Source organism: Hylaeus anthracinus, unplaced genomic scaffold, assembly GCF_026225885.1.
Source record: "Hylaeus anthracinus isolate JK02 unplaced genomic scaffold, UHH_iyHylAnth1.0_haploid 11985, whole genome shotgun sequence".
Taxonomy (NCBI): domain Eukaryota; kingdom Metazoa; phylum Arthropoda; class Insecta; order Hymenoptera; family Colletidae; genus Hylaeus; species Hylaeus anthracinus.
Window position 1 is genome coordinate 8,061,690 of NW_026534333.1, and position 18,321 is coordinate 8,080,010.

At 43.0% G+C, this 18,321-nt stretch overlaps 4 protein-coding genes across 10 annotated transcripts in view; 2 read left to right on the forward strand and 2 right to left on the reverse strand.

Annotated features, from left to right (window-relative positions):
• The window catches only part of LOC128887301 (caveolin-3-like), an 84,233-nt gene extending 76,809 nt beyond the window's left edge, over positions 1–7,424 (forward strand). Inside the window, exons 1-4 of one of the 6 annotated variants that reach the window (XM_054143039.1) lie at positions 2,311–2,338; positions 6,053–6,141; positions 6,386–6,565; positions 6,921–7,424. In XM_054143039.1, coding sequence (XP_053999014.1) covers positions 6,055–6,141; positions 6,386–6,565; positions 6,921–7,118 — 465 coding nt within the window. In that variant the 5' untranslated portion in view covers positions 2,311–2,338; positions 6,053–6,054 and the 3' untranslated portion in view covers positions 7,119–7,424. Of the gene's footprint in view, positions 1–2,310; positions 2,345–4,787; positions 4,985–5,646; positions 5,710–5,835; positions 6,142–6,385; positions 6,566–6,920 lie in introns of those variants that run through there. The other 5 variants (XM_054143041.1, XM_054143038.1, XM_054143040.1 and 2 more) reach the window with 5 other exon arrangements.
• LOC128887304 (dentin sialophosphoprotein-like) lies at positions 1,293–2,991 on the reverse strand. The gene is made up of 3 exons (XM_054143046.1): positions 2,752–2,991; positions 1,981–2,285; positions 1,293–1,778 (listed from the first exon to the last, which is right to left on the reverse strand). Exons 1-3 carry the CDS (start codon positions 2,754–2,756, stop codon positions 1,654–1,656), a joined length of 435 nt encoding a protein of 144 aa, XP_053999021.1. The 5' UTR covers positions 2,757–2,991; the 3' UTR covers positions 1,293–1,653.
• A 227-nt stretch (positions 7,425–7,651) lies between the features above and the next one.
• On the forward strand, positions 7,652–11,687 carry LOC128887291 (glutaryl-CoA dehydrogenase, mitochondrial). Its single transcript, XM_054143013.1, has 8 exons — positions 7,652–7,762; positions 7,917–7,949; positions 9,544–9,912; positions 10,017–10,146; positions 10,380–10,602; positions 10,664–10,893; positions 11,084–11,244; positions 11,328–11,687. The coding sequence occupies exons 1-8, from the start codon at positions 7,696–7,698 to the stop codon at positions 11,393–11,395; spliced, it is 1,281 nt and encodes a 426-aa protein (XP_053998988.1). The 5' UTR covers positions 7,652–7,695; the 3' UTR covers positions 11,396–11,687.
• A 599-nt stretch (positions 11,688–12,286) lies between these two features.
• Positions 12,287–18,321, reverse strand: part of LOC128887286 (homeobox protein onecut-like) — a 60,370-nt gene continuing 54,335 nt past the window's right edge. The window contains exon 6 of one of the 2 annotated variants that reach the window (XR_008460004.1): positions 12,287–18,306. The gene's annotated coding sequence lies outside the window, so the exon portion shown is untranslated. Of the gene's footprint in view, positions 18,311–18,321 lie in introns of both variants that reach the window. The other variant, XR_008460005.1, reaches the window with a different exon arrangement.

Here is an 18,321-nt window from a genome sequence, read left to right on the forward strand (position 1 = left end):
CGCGTGTACGTATATAGTGGTATCGTATCCAAGACGCTAATTGTATGCTAGAAGCATTGCCATTATCTAACCATAACTACTCCCACCTAGATTCCAAACAATGCGACTGGACGGAGACCTTTAACAGAGTTATCTTGCCCAACGCAGCTGCTCGAGCGTGTTGCAACCCTGTGCAACGAGCTAAATTGTCGTTAACGGTAATTTACAAGACGCGATGCGTTCGTTCGTGTGCTCGAATCTAGAATGAATTCGCTGTTCTCGATGCATCCTGACTCGGTGACGCGAAATCGTGCGCCGAACGAGACATATCGAATCTCTACTTTGATATCTACTCGAAGGATGGCCAAGCGTTGTTACCGATGTTCGTTTCGATTGTTTTCATTCGAATCCTTCTCTCGAAAATGCGGACAAAATTATTGGGAACGAATAAAATTGCAAGAAAAGTGTCGAGCGAATTCAGTAGCAAGCTCGAGTTTCCTCGGTGTTGGATTTGCGCGAACGCAGTATAGTTAGCGAACTAGCTATTACATCACATATCTTGGTTGCAGTGGCAAGGTAGAGGTAGACCGTGAACCTAAGCGCAGCCTGGCACGTTGCGCGATTGCACGTGACTGGTTCCGCAAGCTGGGTCTTTTCCATTAAAATTTCCTTTAATAGATAAAAGGTTCCCTCTTATCAACGTATTCTTACTAAAATTTCTTAATCTATACTTTCGGTCTACTTTTGTTCCAAGAATCGAGAGACCTGTCGTTCCGAGCGTCACGATTTCATTCGAGGTAATCGCAGCAAGCATAGCAAAGACGGTCCGCGGGTGGGCGATAGACTCCCATGGATGCTGAGTCGACAACAGGTTTCTTCGTCCTCAACGTTCCATCGAAGGATAATCTTATCTAAGTACATATCAGCGTGTCGCCGCGATCCATGGAAGCTGGTGCATCGGTCTCTCGTTTCAATCTACTCCGGGATTACGTAATCGAATTCCCGGTGTCTGTTTCTTTCAAAGAGTCGATGTTTAATCGACTGCGTCGATTAAGCATCCGGTTCGGGTAAGTTTAGCGAGAAAGCATCGAATTTAAATATCGCGGTAAATATTCGAACGATCGATAAACCGCGTTGGTATCGTTTCGTTATAATTACTTAACGCGGCTAGACGATCCACTTACTCGAAAGACGCCCCCGATTGTAGGCAAAAGTGCTTGGAAAGCAGCTACGCAAGCGATTAGTCTATCGTCAGGTGCGTTCGATTCGAGACTCTTCGAATAGAGGTAAATGGCATTTAAATGCTTCGACTGTTTGATTTGAATAGGCATCTGTATTGTTAACGTAACGCATTACAATTTTGTTTTTATAGAAATTGCAGTCTCCTTTTACGTAGTACTGCTATTTAAAACTACTTTCATCGGTACGGATCGCTTTATAAAAATATGAAATATTTTGAATATACAAGTTATAGGATAAAATTGTTTTAACCGCAACATTAAAACGTACGGTCAGCATATAACGATAAAAATAAAGGAATCAATTTATCGATATCAAATACCGTGTACCCATAGAAGTAATAAATAAATAAATAAATAAACATTTTAGTATCTAATTTACAATCAATTCTATAAACGAACGAGAATTTTAACGAGTAGCGAGAGTCGATTTAATTTAAGCTCTCGCTTTACGACGTGGTTTGCAGTCACCGCGACTGTAGCAATTTCCATCGCTGCTGCACGATTCCGAGCAGTCGCAGTCGGAACAGCCGCACGACGACGACGACGACGACGAGCGTCCTGAAACATGATTCATTTTGCAAATTATCTTTTCCGGTATCGAATAAGCAATCGAATGAAAACAATTTGAAAAAGCGAAGGTTTCCAAGTTTCACCACATTTTCACGCACAAAATCCATTAGTTTAAAGTTCACGTTTCGCTACCGAGAAGCTAACACCGTCGAATTCGTAAAGTTAAGTTCAGCAACGAATTGAAACTCACTGGTACGACGAGACGGCTTCTTCTTCGTAGTTTTCGCGTTGGATGCCGTCAGCGTTCTGGCTGGCTTCCTCGACTTGTTCGTCTTCGCCGGTCGCGAACATCGCCCTTTTGCCTTGCCCTTGCTCTTCTTTCGTTGAGGAGAGATATCGCAGCCATCGCAGCTGTCGGAATCGAAGCTATCCGAATCGGAGAAAGAATCCGAAGTGTACGACGAACTGCTGTCGGTGCTGTCCGAACGATAGCAGCTACCCTTACGGCAAGAAGTCGACTTCCTGGTCGATTTCTTTGCGGAAGGTTTCCTGCAACTAAAACCAAGGTAGCAAACTCTTTGGCGACGAGTGAAAGCATTTATTTCAAGGTAAAGGTTCGTTCGTTTAAACGTTCTAATTTTAGTATTGCAGTCGTAAGGAAAACGATTCCGAACGATTGTTTCGAAGCATGTTTACACTTATACGTAGGTAAACAGAACTATCGAAACGGTGCTCGTTCAAAATTCCAACCGTCGTTCTTAACGTAAACGTTCGACTCCGAGAATGTCGAGCCTCGTGGACAAAAGGACGAACAAAAATTATTAAATTACAAAACGTTTTCCGTTCTTTTTTTATACTCGCTATACCAAAGCAACGTTACAATACGTATACCGAATTATTTTCATAGTTTGCGACGTTTGACGTGGAACACGAGAATTGATTTATTTTAACGATAAATGGGAAAATTGTTCGGTCAGTTTTTTTCCACGATTCTCGTAACAATGTTTTAGCTATTTCTTACCTCATTTTCCTGACGTTAAACGTTACGGTCGGTGCTTTATCGATTTTAATTTCCTTCGGATGTCAATTTTTAATATTTATTAGTTTCTTTGATAAATGACACGATCATATAAATACAAGCAAGGTGTACGGGTGAAAATTGTAACGAAATAAATATCACAACTACTTCCAAAAGATACGATTAGAACGAAATTTGACCGAGGAACGAGCACAACGCACGTTCGCTTCTCGCGTTCGGACACTCGAATGGTTCGTATCGTTCGGCTTCACCTTCCGGCAACCGTTCTTTCCGTTTTGTATACATTTCGAAGCCGCAAAAACAACGACGCGTTCAAATTAAATTACTTGAGTCGATCACCGTGTAACCGAGTAAACGGTCAAATCGAACAGGTTCGCGCGATTCGTTTTCGAGTCCCTCGACACTCGATTCGGACCACTATTGCTCTGAAATTTCCATCGTAACGCTACGCACGAGCGGCCATTCACGCGTCCGGATTCGTCCTGTCATCCGCAGTCGCGGTGGCTTTGTTTAGCGTTTCGATGCCAGTTCTGCGCGACAGATTGCAGATCGATGCGACAATAGGCTATGCATCGGATATTCCTATTGTTCCGTTAATTTGTCCTGGTAAATCCATTGTACCTGTTTCAACGGCGGTGGGAGAGCGTGTATTGCTCGTGGCTTCGACTCCCTCTTTCAGAGGGATGATCGGTGAAAATTTCGCGCAAAGGAGAAGTTACGCGATTCCATACGCTTGGCTGTTGGTTCTGATCGATGAACGGTTTCGTACAGTTTCATCGTCGCGTCGCCCTATTTCAACGCGTAATGCCGCAGATACGATCGGCGAGTATATCGATCCGCGAACGTGTGTCGATGTGAACCGATCCGTGAATTTGTCCCAGCTAAACGAGCCGGGAACGAGCGTCGATACAATCGTGCCTCGACTTGCGCAACCTTCGCCGAGGGTTATGACACCCCGGTTATGGCACCAATGCGCCAGGCCCGCAGTTATCGTCGAGCGAGTTGCACGTGTCGTTGATCGAAAGGTCCGACGGTCTCTCCGTGTCCCAATGGCGCAATCCCCGGCTGCACCTACACGCTTATTCATTTAGGATTACACAAGGTTGGTGGCGAACGCGAGCCCATTCCGTTGTCGAATCGTTCAAATTCCGACAAACTTTTCTTTCATTTTTCAAGGCGATTGCCAAACAATTACGAATCTATGAGATTCGCGTGTACGCGGAAATTCCACGTGCAACGGTCGGAGGTGTTAGCCGCGGTACCATTTGGCTCGCATCCCTAATTATCAGTTAACGTATCACGTATCTCGTTCACGTTCCTATAAATTAAATTTCGAGTCGAGTAAGTTTATTTTTATTTTGCAATCAAACGATCCTATTCGATCCGATCCGCTTTCCGCGATCGATAATGAGCACTCTTTGTTCGTCAGGAGTTCATAGTTGCTCCATCTATCGAGTCGGCTGGGATTCGTTAACGTCGAGGAGCTTGCCTCGTCTAAAGGCGTCGTAAACACCGTGTTACGTAATATTTGTACATACATCGTTTATCTTCGACGTCGACCAACGTATCGTCGACGAACTTGTTTTCGTCGACATTGCGTAATCTTGCATCGAATGTACCAACGAAGCGATCGAATTTATTTTTACCGGCAAAATTACGTCGGAAGTAAAATTAATGTGAAAACACGGTCTATATATACGTTACGCGTAATGCATAAATGTAAATAAATTTCGCATAAGATTACGAACGCCCTTCATATACGGATTTCGATATTCGTTTGATAATAAAAAGTAAGATGAAGCGAAACCGAAGCAGGCATTTTCTTTTATTTCAAAATGTCTTCCATCAGAGATAACGAACGTCGAATTTTTGAAGAATAGACGAGTCAATTAAGCTTCGCTTTGCGAATCAACTATTGCTATTGAACGAAACGTAAGATTTGAATTGTCCGAGTTCGATCGAACGGGCCATTCACTTTCGTTTCGTCGGGGTGATTGTACCGAAGCGGTCGCGTTCGAGAACGGGGGTTGAAGATAGGGTCAAAGAGGGTCGCGCAGTCGCGTTGACCATTGTCCACCTGGCGTATCGCGAATTATTCCTCACCTGTTCTCACCTGGTCGCGTTAACCGCGGCGCGATCGAGGCCCAAACTCGCCGAACCAGGGCGAAACACGCAGCCAAAATGAGGGGGACACGAGTCGCGAACGGGGAGTCCGGTGAGTATACTTTCCGTCCCTCGATCGACATTGTCGCGTTTCGTCTTTTACCGCAAAATAGAAATCGAAAGATAACGAGTCGACGAAAGAAGAAAATTTCGATGACGAAGGAGTTTCGAAGCGTTCTGTCGCGAGTGTCGGGTTAATTGTTTCGCAGCGAGTTCCGGATTTAGCAATATATATATATATAGCGAAAATTGCACTCTCGGTTCGCGTAGCTGGAATGGAAACAACGAGCAGGTGTTCGAGAGAGATTAAAAGCTTCTTGCATTGTTAATCGGCTCGTGTCGATCCGCGTGGCAATCGGAAGTTCCGGATCGATGAATATCGCGCGACTTCCTAGACGCTCTTAAGCCTTCTTACAAATTGATCGCCCGCGATGCTTTCTTTCTTGAGCGCGTCGAAAAATGCCGTAAAAATAGTTTGCGTAGAAAAAGAACGAGCAATATTTTTATTCGTTTACCATCATTCCTGCCGCGTAAAAGTTATATTCTCACGATTACACCCTCGTTCCTCCTCCGAGCTAAAGTATAAACGAACCGAACCGGACCGAATCGAAGAGTTCGCTTTGCCCTTGTAACGAACCGGAAAATGTCAAGGTATCGAAACTACCCGAAGAGCTGGTGCGTCCACCTTGCCCCGCGGCGCGAATCGTCGTGTCGCGTTTACGCGTAGTTGCGGCTAAATCGATACAAAAATTACGACGTTGAATTCCGGACGCCTAGGTAAGTTCGCGAAACGGTTTTCTTGAAAAAACTTGGCAGAATTCCGCGTCGTATACGTCGAAGAAGTTATCGTACGAGGCCACGCGAGTGATCTCCATGGGCATCGGTACCGATTGCTAGAGAACCGTGTATTATTTAAAAGCGAGAATCGATGGAGACTCGTGTGGGTCGGTCGCGATTCGAATCCTAGCGCTGGCGTGTTATGTTCCGCGATGGCGACGCGATACGCGTCTCGCCGCAGTCCGAACGAAGAAGTCTTGACCGTGAGACGGAACGATGCTCGCGCGTTTCCGAAATGCGTTCAGGTGTTCTCTGCCGAAATGCGGGACTTTCGAATTTCCAGGGATGGACAAGCCCGAGTCCTCCACCGCGGACGAGAGCAACGGGGATCTCGAGGACAGGGACCCCAACAGTTTGAACCAACACCTGCAGGTACCTGCTGCCACTCTCTTGCGATTAAACTCGTGTTTTTCAAACGTTACTACGCTTTTCGTTATCTGATTTAGTTATTACGTATGTTTATCGTTTTTCGTTTCTTTTTTTGATATTCTTAAACACACGTGTCGATACGTATCCAAGAAATCGGGCGAGACCGGTTGCTCGAAATCAGACGTACATACCTGGGACACAATTGGAAAACTCACGATACCGAATGCACTCGTTTATTGGGACACAGGTGATGTGGGATGACGTGATCGGAGAACCGGAAGGAATACGGAGCCCCGAGTGCGCGTGGCGTCTCAGCGGTCACTGCTTCCGACTGTCCAGGGGATGCTGCTACGTGTTGCTCTCGGTTCTCGTTGCTCCGTTGCTCGCTCTCTGCTTAGGCTTCACCTTCGCTTGCCTCGCGTTTCAGGTAAGTCATTTATTACCAATGGACTGATGCCGACCGACGCAATGTCGAGCGTTTCTTTTCGTTTCCTGGTTTCCCGAGACCATAGCTTGCGATTGCGATTCGAAGCCGCTTACTACTCTGCATGTATTTTTAAGTTTGTACGGTCGATCGAGTTCGAGTGAACCCTAACGATTGGTAACAAATCGGATTCGATGCGCCGTTAGACGATGCCAATTATCTATATTTATAGCGAAGAAACGTGTGCAAACCTTTCTTCAAAGGTCGCTACTCGTTATCGACAGCATGGAATAACATTCCCTGGTATGAAAACATTGCATAGCCGCGACAAGGAGAACTAAGAAATCGATCTTTCCAGCATATATGGTGCCTGGCGCCTTGCCTCCGCGTTTGGAAAATTACCTGCGCGGCGACGAGAAATTTTCTCACCGCTCTGACGCAGGCCATCGTGCGTCCCTTCATGGACTCCATCGGCTACTTGTTTCACAACATTCGGGTGTACAATCAAAAGCTACCAGATGGTCCTGCTCACAAAGAAGACGTCCTGGTGGTGTAAGATTTACCATCGAGAAATCGACCATCTACATCGTTTACGAATCATTCGAGTGCCTTCTGAGTCGACGGGTAAAGATTAACGTAAAATTTGAACAATATCGTTTTTACATTTTGTTCTTTGATCGATACATTCCGCGTTATCCAGCGTAACGATTATCCCCTGCTGCATCATTTAATCGTCTACGTCGCGGAGTTAGTCGAATCGGCTAGTCTTGAACATTTCGTGAACGCGAAAAAATTCTATATCTGTATCTATATCTATATAATGTTATAATGTTTTGTAAATAAAACGTGTCCCATGGAAACATTTTGTTTAGACTCGGGTAGTAATTCTTGAATTGATTCTATTTTTCCGTTTATATTTCCCGCAAATTCTTTAAATACGACGGAGGAATCATTCGCGTGAACTTAGATATCAGCCATCGACCGGTACAATATTTTTATTGAGTTAGAGGACTGATTAATGTAAATCGCGTAAGTCATTTAGATCGGCTCTTCGAAGTGGGGGAAAGTTGGACTACCGATAAGACGGTTTCGCGTATGTTGACTAGTTAGTTTTCTGTCGGCTCTTGTTCATAATGGCTGCCGTCGTGCAGAAGTTTCGTTCGCGATGTGTGCGGTTTTGTCAAAGAATTTCTTCCAGACGTATCCTTTTCTTATGCAAATGTTCTCGAAAAAGGAAAATTCGTTTCGAATACGAGGTTTTCTTTCGATCAAATCATTGTATAGTCGTTCGAATCATTTATTTAGTGCAAATAATTCGTTAGTTGGCGTATTATTCTTAATTTTAAACGATCAGATATATCGACTTCATCTATTCGAAGAGGAAAGCGTGAGTTTGCTTTCTTACCCTTTAAATTGCTTTGCTTTTACCCTTTGTTTAAATTCCTTTGTTTTTTATCCTCTTAACCAACCGACCTTAAGTAATGAATGGGATGCATCATTGTCCCATAGGAATGAGCAATACCATAATTGATAAAAATTATAGTTTATTATGCATAATATTCATTGCATTCATATTTTGCTATTGTATATCAAAGCATGAACGCCAGATAATGGACACGCGAATGATATCGCCGCGTAGCGGCAGCGACCGAACTAACTTTTTACATATAATCCAATTTTTTACTTTTTTCTGCATATTCATGTAATTTTACATCGTAACTATCATAATTCAACATCTAATTGTTGGTTTGTGTACTAATAATTGACTGATATCGTTTTTTAAATAAATAAAAATTCGGAAAATTGCAGCGCCATCTCTCGGAGAACTGCCCAAGTTTGTCGTGAAATAGTTTCCACCTCGCGCCGCTAGATGTAGCGCCCAACATGAAATTATTTAAAACGTAAATTCTTACTTTTCTCTGCATATAAATGTTATTTCACATCATAATTATTATAATTCAATATCTAATTAGTGATTCGTACGCTAATAATTGACCGATGTAAAGTTTTTTAAATAAAAGAAATTCGAAAAACTGTGACGCCATCTCTCGGCGAACTGCCCAAGTTTGTCGTGAAATAGTTTCCACCTCGCGCCGATAGATGTCGCCTCGATATAAAATTATTCAAAACATAAATTCTTACTTTTCTCAGCATATAAAAGTTATTTTACATCATAATTATTATCATTTAACATCTAATAAATCATCCATACGGTAGTAATTAACTGATTTTAAGTTTTTTAAATAAACGAAAATACCGACAAATGTGTCGCCGTCTAGCGGCGCGAGAGGGGAACTATTTCACGACAAACTTGGGCGGTTCGCCGAGAGATGGCGCCACAATTTTCCAAATTTTTATTTATTCAAAAAACTTGATACCAGTCAATTATTAATCCAATATTTCCTAAAATCTCGTAATGTCTTCTAACGACTCCTAACAACTCCTACTACCTTCTAACATCACAACAACTTCACAAAGTAGCAACGCTCAAAAGTACAACAAAGTGGCAACTCAAAAGTTCGGCGAAATGTGAAAAATCAAATGTAAAGTGTTAAAATGCAACTTTGTTGAACTTTTTGGCGGAGTGAAGTGCAACAATGTTGCACATTGAAAAGGGGGAAATTTAAGGGTAATGGTTCTAAGAAATGAAGCGAAATCACATCAGGAAATAGGGGAACATGAATGGGAAATCTACCCGAAAATAGAAGGAAATTTAAGGGAAATGAAAGGGAGTTAAAGTAAATATGCTTGGAAATGAAAGGAAATTAATGGGACGTCTGCCAGGAAATTGAGGGAAATTAAAGGGAAATGTGTCATGCAATGAAGGGAAATTAATGGGAAATGTGTCTGGAAAGGAAGGGTAATTAATGGGAAATGTGTCTGGAAAGGAAGGGTAATTAATAGGGAAATGTGTCTGGAAACGAAGGGAAATTATTATTTATTTCTGAAGTAAATGTTATTACAATTATTTGAAAATTCAGCTACCTTCGACTGGAAAGATCCGTTCAATCTTGAATCGCAGCTGACTCAAGATGAGATTCTGATCAGAGATCAGGTCCGTTCGTACTGCCAGGAGAAGCTGTTGCCCCGAGTAATCGAGGCGAATCGAAAAGAAATGTTTCACAAGGAAATCATGAAGGAGTTGGGCGAACTGGGAATTCTGGGATGCACGATGAAGGGTTACGGTGCCGCGGGCGTCTCTTCCGTAGCCTACGGTCTTCTAGCCAAGGAAATCGAGGCTGTGGACAGTGGGTATAGGTCTGCCTTCTCGGTGCAGTCATCCCTCGCAGCGGGTGCGATTCATATGCACGGCAACGAGTCGCAAAAGGACCGGTTTTTACCTAAACTCGGTACGTGTTTAAAAGAAAATACAAGCACGCGTGTACCAACGCGTTTCGTATCTTATAATCGTATTTCGTTTAACGAAATGAGCGACCATTCGAAATACTTACAGTTTCTGGCGAAGCAATCGGTTGTTTTGGATTGACCGAGCCCAATCATGGTAGCGATGTTGCAGGCATGGAGAGTAAAGCTACTTACGACGAAGGAAAAAAGATTTACAGGTTGAACGGGAGCAAAACATGGTGAGCGCGTCGATGTAATAACACTTTAAACGATACTTAATCCTGTCAGAGAATCATGTTATATTATTCAAGTTTTGTCTACACGCGCAAGTCACTCCGACGGTATAGAGTATTCAGTGTATGGATTCTTGCGATATACACGGAGCAAATATACTTTACCTGTACGGTACCTGTACCGTAGGGATCTAAAAAATTCTAAATAAAGGTGTGGTTAAACGCATCGTTTGAGCCAGGATCACAAATTCTCCGATTGCCGACGTATTGATCATCTGGGCGAAATGCGACGATGGGAAAATCCGTGGGTTCATCGTCGAGAGGAAGGGTAACGAGGGTCGCTTGTCCACGCCAAAAATCGAAGGAAAATTCTCCTTGAGAGCTTCCGTCACGGGCATGATTCTGATGGACAACGTGGAAGTACCAGCGGAGAATCTCTTACCGAACGCTGAGGGACTCAAAGTGAGTGTTACGTAAAGAAAGGTTTCGTAAAAGAATGGAAAATAAGGAGGGTTTGAAACAGGGCCCGTTCAGTTGTTTGAACAACGCTCGATACGGCATCGCGTGGGGAGCTTTGGGAGCCGCGGAATCTTGTATGCAGGTAGTCAGACGGTATACTTTGGAACGGAATCAATTTAAGAGACCGCTCGCAGCCAATCAATTGATGCAGGTCAAGTTAGCCGACATGATGTGCGACATCGCGTTCGGCTTACAGGCTTGTTTGAGGATTGGCAGATTAAAAGACGAGGACAAGTAAGAAAATACGTATCTACCTTATACCGAAACCATCAAGCTTATGAGTACAATTGCCGTTGTTATCCAACGTACGGTTTTATATATTATAGTTCGATACACGTTTTCCATAAATGTGCTTCAATTTTTTCACCCGAGTATTAGCAATTCTTTTTGACTCGGTAATTGTTTTCGATTCCTCTTTCGTCAGAGTTACGCCAGAAATGATCTCCATGATAAAGAGGAACTCGTCTACGAGAGCTTTGGAAATCGCAAGAACTGCCAGAGATATGTTGGGTGGTAACGGGATATCGGACGAATACCATGTCATCAGGCACGCGATGAACTTGGAGAGCGTCGTTACCTATGAAGGTACGTACGGAAGATCAATCGGGAAACAGTTTTTGCTGGCGAGGAATCGGAAAGTTGCGTACAACGTTGTTTCTTTTTCGCAGGTACGAAGGACGTTCATGCTTTGATACTTGGCAGAGCGATTACCGGCATACAAGCCTTCGGAGCATAAATGCTAAACGGATAACCAGTTTGATAACAGATAAAATACTACTATAAAATACTCTTGAAAGACGATGACGCTTACATGTATATACATTTTTGTATACCATTTTTGTTGTACCAAAATAATTTCTCCGAGAACAAAGGTTCTGCGTTCTACGTCTTTTAATTTAACGGTTATTTCGTTTCGCGATTCGTAATTTTAATCTTCCGACATCTCGAATGTCCTTTCGTTTGTAAATGAAACAATTGGGAATACAAAGGAACGAAAGCGAACGTCCAATAAATGACAAGACTACCAATCCCTCTTTCTCGAGTTTATTTAACTTAACTGCGAGCTCCCATGAATTAATGTTTATTTGACTAGATTCCGTTGCTACAACGAAGGCGTCTACCTCATCGCAAACCTTCCGACGCGCTAATCCTTCCTAAGTCTTGCTTAAAATTAAACTCTCCTTTAACAACTGACATTACAAACCACGCAAACCGAAGTTTCAGAAACCGATGCTCACGGATTTCGACGAAATCCGCGAAAGAAGAGGTAAACGATCGATCGCTGTTCGATCGAATCGCGTCATTTCCAGGGAGTAAAAGAACGATCCAAAATAAAATGTTCGTAGTTATGTCGACTTGCACAATTCACGTGAAAAATAAAACCGTAGGAAAAAAAGACGAAAGTTGCGCGTCAGCGAAGAAAAATCAAACAACAATCCGGGTGGCCTTCGGTCGTACGGAAGTTTCTTTCATTTTGTTATCTCTCTGTCTTTCATTTTCACCAGTCGACACCGTCGAATTGCACATTTATTTTTGTCCGTTGAAAGGGAGCGTGAAACACACAAGCCTCCTGCTTACTTTTTAATCATCGACAAGGGCGTATCACAACACAAGCGGTACTCCGATGTAATCATAAATAAATTAAGTTTAATTGCTAAGTAATAAAACGTTAATTACATATGTCAATTGATAATTAATTTAAGTACAACACACGTCTCGTGCAAAAGTGTAAAGAAGTTTCTTTTTTTCGTGCTACACTCAATTACCATTGGTTTTTTTTTTTGTTGTTTTTGGTTTTACGACGTAAGTTACTCTTCTTGTTCTGTCTTCTTTTGGTTGATTGGTTTGTTTACGTGTCTGTGTGTGTACGCGTGTGCGCGTGTGTATGTGTGTGTATGTGTTTTCTTTTTTTTTTTTTTTCGTAAATGGTTCTCGACTACAATAAGCTCTTGGTAAAACGTAGTAACATCGTAGTTTACAGTAGTTTACAGCCGCCCCCGTCCCTCGCGCGCGTTCCGATCTCGACAGAACTCGCGTGTCTATTACGTACATAATTCCGCGTTCTCATGCTGCAATCGAATTTTCCATCTAATAATTTCGATCGACGGGAGAAAGAACATCCTCAAATTTCGTGACTCGACGGCGTAGTATCGACGCTTTTTGGATCCCAGATCCTCGATCGTCGCCGTTCGATCGACGAGCGGACGCTAACAAAGTGGTCGCTTACAAGAAAAAACTACCCCCTCGTCGATCTTTCCGGCGGATCGATCTCAGCTGAAAAATTCGACTTCATCATTTACAAGTGTAATTCTTTTGCAACCGCTTGCGCTCTCCTTCTTTATCACCCCCTCCCCCGCCCCACCCCGTCCCGCCCCTATTTTTTTCGCAAAATCAACGACGCGTAGCTCCCTCGACTAAGTTTCACGTTCGTAAACTCTTTCTCTCTCGCATTCTCTCTCGATCACTCTCGCTCTTTGTACGCGTGTGTGTCTGTGTTTGTTCGCGTTTGCGTGTGTCGGTGTATACGTGTACGTGTCATTCGCTAATGAATACGTAAGTGTAAACAATAAATAATGTTTTCCTCTTTTACTCGCGTTTAATCTACGATCCTTTGGTATGTCCTCGCGGAGATTCATCGATCCTCGGTCACGCCTCCCTTCGCCGAGAAAGGAGGAAACGACCGCTGCCGAAGCGAGAGATCGATCAGTTTCCTCGATTCTCTCAATCTTTTAATCCGTCCGTTCGGCATTCTTCGTTTAGCGTGGCTCCGCGTTTCGTCTCGTTTCGATACGTCCCGCGCAAAACCTAAGCTGTGTGTTTCGACCCTAGCGGCGTAGCGGTTCGCGTTTAAAACTCTAAAAGGAGCCCCGACGTCGTCTCTCAGCTCTGTGAAAATCCTCTACCCGTCTGTTCGTTTTTCCTTTTCGGCTTGAGAGACCGTGCGGTCGCTCGCCGAACATTTCCTGCCCTGACGGTGGACGTCGACACGATGAACCCTCGTATTATAATAAATATAATAATGTATACTTGCTTTTGCACTTGTATTTTACATTATTTCATCTCTGATTAACTAATCGATACCTTATTGTCGTACGAACCGTTCACCTTGTTCTCGCTTCGTTCTTTCAACGCCCACGCACCACACTCGTGTGTTTTCTTCTGTCGTCTTTCGATCTTCCACCGATCCGATCAACAGATAATTAGTTAACGAATGGCCGCGAGACGCGACCACGGGCTCTCGGACATTTCTCCCTGTAGTCCTGAAGGGGTTTCTGCCCTGCGTTTCTCCCGCTGCTCGCTCGCGACGGATTCGAGCGAATGAAAAACGAAGCTTCGCAGCGTTTCTCGCGATTCGGCTATGTTTTATTTTACTACGAGTCCGTATCATTGTATTTTCGTCAACTGTGGTCTTTATTAAGCAAATTGTTATTCCTTTTTCGAGCAACATCGAACATTCAACTGTATCAAACAGAACTGTACGATACAAAAAGGACATTAAACCCGGCCTAATATAATCAAGTGGGATCGTTTTGTCGAGAAACGCATTGACGGTCTTCGTCCCAGAAGTCAACAACGAGAAACGAAATAATTCTAGTTAAAAGAAAACGAGCCTCTATCTACGAAACGAGTAGCCGAGACGAGGACAGAAACCGGTCCCCTAACCTCTCCACCATTTTTACGCGTGCTATATAATAATATAATATATCCCATATAATATATTACTCAACATTCGTCCAACGTTGATTACCTCCGCTCCGCATATCTTGCCGAGTCCAAGGGTTAACTTAATATCCCCCCCTCTCCTAACTTTTCTCGTATCTACCGATTTAAAACTCGCGCGCGCGACTCGCATCGTTGCAATATAAAAAAACGCGTATACATACACGGATCCGAAATAGATTCTCTTAGTCTCTACGTTTTATTCCCTTTTTTATCGTTATTACTATTATTTCTCTTTTTTCTTTAATATATATTTATATATTTATATTTATATATGTTCATTCACCTTCGTCTCGAGGTTCCTTCGCCGTATGCCACCGAACATCCCCTGAACATTCGTCGAATTGATACGAATCGTTACGGGGAATGGCGTACACTGCTCGGCGAAAGACCACGCTTATTTTGCACCCTCGCGGAATAAATCTTAGCTCGGAATTAACGGTTCGAGTATTTCTTCCGTGTTTCTGTTCGTCATCGTCCTCGATTTGAGACGAGGTACCGTGTATCGCTAATATTGTGTACTGGCTGTCTTGGAACGATACCGACAAATTAATCGAGCCGAGAGAACGAGGATGTCACGCGTATTATATTACAGCTTGACCGTTGATGTTACCGTTGGTGTAAAAAGCATCGAGCTAACGGTGCTTCGTTCGTCTATCTTCAAAGTTTAGATTGACACTTGGTCACGCGAATATTTTCTTCTAGAAACAGGATAAATCGATAATTGTTGCGATATGAAAATATAGCGAATAAATGGGGATGTCTCTCGATCTAGAGTTTCCTGAAAAAAAAAAACCTTCCTCTCGACATCTTTCTCTGCTCCTATTAATTTGTCCGTGTTATCTTCGAACCCTCGGTAGAACTAGGTCGCGCGTTATGTCTCGTCTCGCGGTCTTCTTCTAATTACACGTGTTCGCCGATCGTCGATCGATCGACACCGGAATATCCCGGCAACGACACCCCTCCATTCGATCGCTGGGCTTTTCGCTATACTAAATATATGTATCTTCGTCCCACCCTAGCCCACCCACCCCACCCCATATTCTCTAACTACCCCTGGATGCCTGAAAATGGCAATTATATTTATATATTTATATATATAATATATCATTCATTTATATTTATATTTATATTCATATTTATATTTATATATTTATATTTTATGTATATTTATATATATATATATAGTATATATATAATTATATACTATGTTCTTGCTTTAATGTTCTGTTTCGCGTGTACCTAGCGTGCGTGTCTTTCGGATTCCAATTTTATTTACGATAACGCAACCCTTTACGCCCTTGACCTTTCTCTAATCCTATTTTAATCGTTTTTCAACTCGATCGCGATATTTTATTACTGTTGTTGTTGTTGTTGTTGTTGTTGTTGTTGTTGATGCTCCTGTTGCTGTTACTGTTGTGTTTGTTCTGTTCACGACCCGTCAGCTCTTGTCAGCTCTAAAAATTTCTCGAATAACTGTGCTAATTAAATTTCCCCTTAATCTCAGTTCTGCATTCCCCCTGCCCGGCCTCCCCGCCCCACTTTCACTCTCTCTTTCTCTCACTTTAACAAAGAACATGTTTACGGTATACTTACATAATAATCAATCGTCTCGTTACAGGAATAAAAATCGCATTAATGGCAACAGGAATAATACAAATAAACGTAATAAGAAGAATAATAGCGACAAAGGTGACGATGATAACGGCGTAATTGATAATCGCGATTAATCGTCTATGTACAGGCTTATCGTACGGATAAAGATCCCTTCGCGCGTCGTTTCGTCCGTGTTTCGTTCTCCCTGCGACGTCTTCCCCTCGAGTCGGATCGCGACCAACTGAGCGCGCGAGATCTTTTCCTTGTCACGATGCGACCATCGCCTTTATGCTCCCCCCGCCCTCCCCTCCCCGTGGCTTGCTCTACCGCGATATTACATTCAAGGGTTGAAACGGACGAACCTCGGGCAACATCCTGCTATTACGATCCATTTTTTATTTGGAAATCTTGCTCGATCCGACTTTTGCTTGGTATGTAAAAATTCTACTTTACTTCTTAAACTTCGCGACCACCCGCTCGTTTCCTCCCACGTAGATTCGTTATTGCTTTGGTTTTCATTTTGGTTTTAAATTCACAAATTTTGCTCTTTTCTGGATCTTGCGAATACCATCATTCAATGTCCGCGAATGCAATTTGGCTTTGCAACTTGTTACGTCACTCCAAACTTTTCCGAGTCTCCTCTAGTCTGTGTATTCGCGATGTTTGATCTATTGCTATAGCGTTGAAACAAGATCTCTTTTTCCTTCCGTCCAGAAAACATCTATCCATTTCCTTTCGCTCCCTGTTTTCCCGATAATCGGTAGTACGGTACCAGGTCCTCTGATCGACTTCGTTTTCAGTTGTTTTGTTGCTCCGATGTCGCGTACCTCTCGAGAACTGTTCGCTGTCCGATACCTTGCGCAGAGCAGATGTTGCGCAACCGACGAAAAAAGTGGAGCCATCTTCGAATGGTGAGAACCTCGAGTGTAACATCGTCGCGCGGGTTACATCGCGTCCGACAACGAGACGGAACCACGCCGGACGAGGAAACTTCTATGAAAACTCGACGCTCGAAGCTATCGCCCGCTCGCGACCTCCATTTCTCCTTTTTTCACGCGTCACTTTGAAGTTTAAAGTTTAAAGTGTAAAGTCACGTTCCTCGACCCAATGGTCGAAACGTTCCTTCTCGTATCACCATTTTCTTACACACCCCGTTGAAACAGCGACGCTCCTCTTATATTTAATTTAAACTGTTATTACAATAATATATGTTTACTTTGTACTATATATGATCTTATAATCGACGGCCGCGACCCGGTCGCTTCCGTTTCCTCTGTGGTTTCTTATTTTTGGTACGATAAGTTTAACGTTCATCTCGACGCGGTGACCTCCGGACAAACCGACGTTTCGCTCACTGGCCAGCTTGAAATTCGATTAAGAAAAGAAAAAGGATACCGAGTATCCTTTGCGCAAACAATCCGATGAACGCAGAATTTGAATCCCTGGGAACTCGAAGAAGCTCAAAGCTCGAAACATCGACGGACATGTCTTTTCAGTTTGTTATTTCGACGCTTCAACGTAGAGATATAGTATCGACTAGTATAGAAGATTCTTATTTTAGCGCATCTTACATCGGGCCCTCCTACAAACAACTCGATGTCTTCGCGAAACATCGATGATTCCAATTTAGATGGTGAAAATAATCGAGAATTTTCACAAACATCCTAAATGTCATAACTAACATTCGAGCACTAAATATTTAGCAAAAGTAAGCAAAAGTATCTTAACGTTGTTCATCGGTCGGATTCAAAGAGAAAAGGAAACAAAAACAAAATACGCAACCATGTACGACAGGTCTTCGATAAAGATTGCTCGATTACTAATGTATAACCGTTGCTCTTTGACTTGCAGACAAATATTTTTCAGATATTCCAAAATATTTGTAGAACCCAATACCGTTTCGAAGTCGAAAATGAATAACTTTGCGCGAAGGAGGTCCCGGTGGAGTCGCCTGTCCACTTAAAAATAATTTAATAATCGAACGCAAAACAAACGTAAAATTTTTCAAGACGAGGAACGGTTCGCGTGCAAGCGGGAAACGCGAAAAGAAGCCACCTCTTTTCCTTACTGAAAATCGGTGGTTCTTTTCTTTTCAGTCTGTTCGATCACTGCTCTTTCACGCAATCGAACGCCTCTGTACGTGTATGTGTGTATGAGTGTATACGTGTGTGTCTCTTTCTCTCTCTCGCGTGTCGCTTCTCTCGCTCTTTAATATGTACAATAGCACAGCACAATTACGATTCGGTATCGAGTGCGGTTCATTAAGTCTTTCGCATGCTCGCTCGCTCTTTTTTCCTCCCTCTCTCTCTCTCTCTCTCTCTCTCTCTCTCTCTCTCTCTCTCTCTC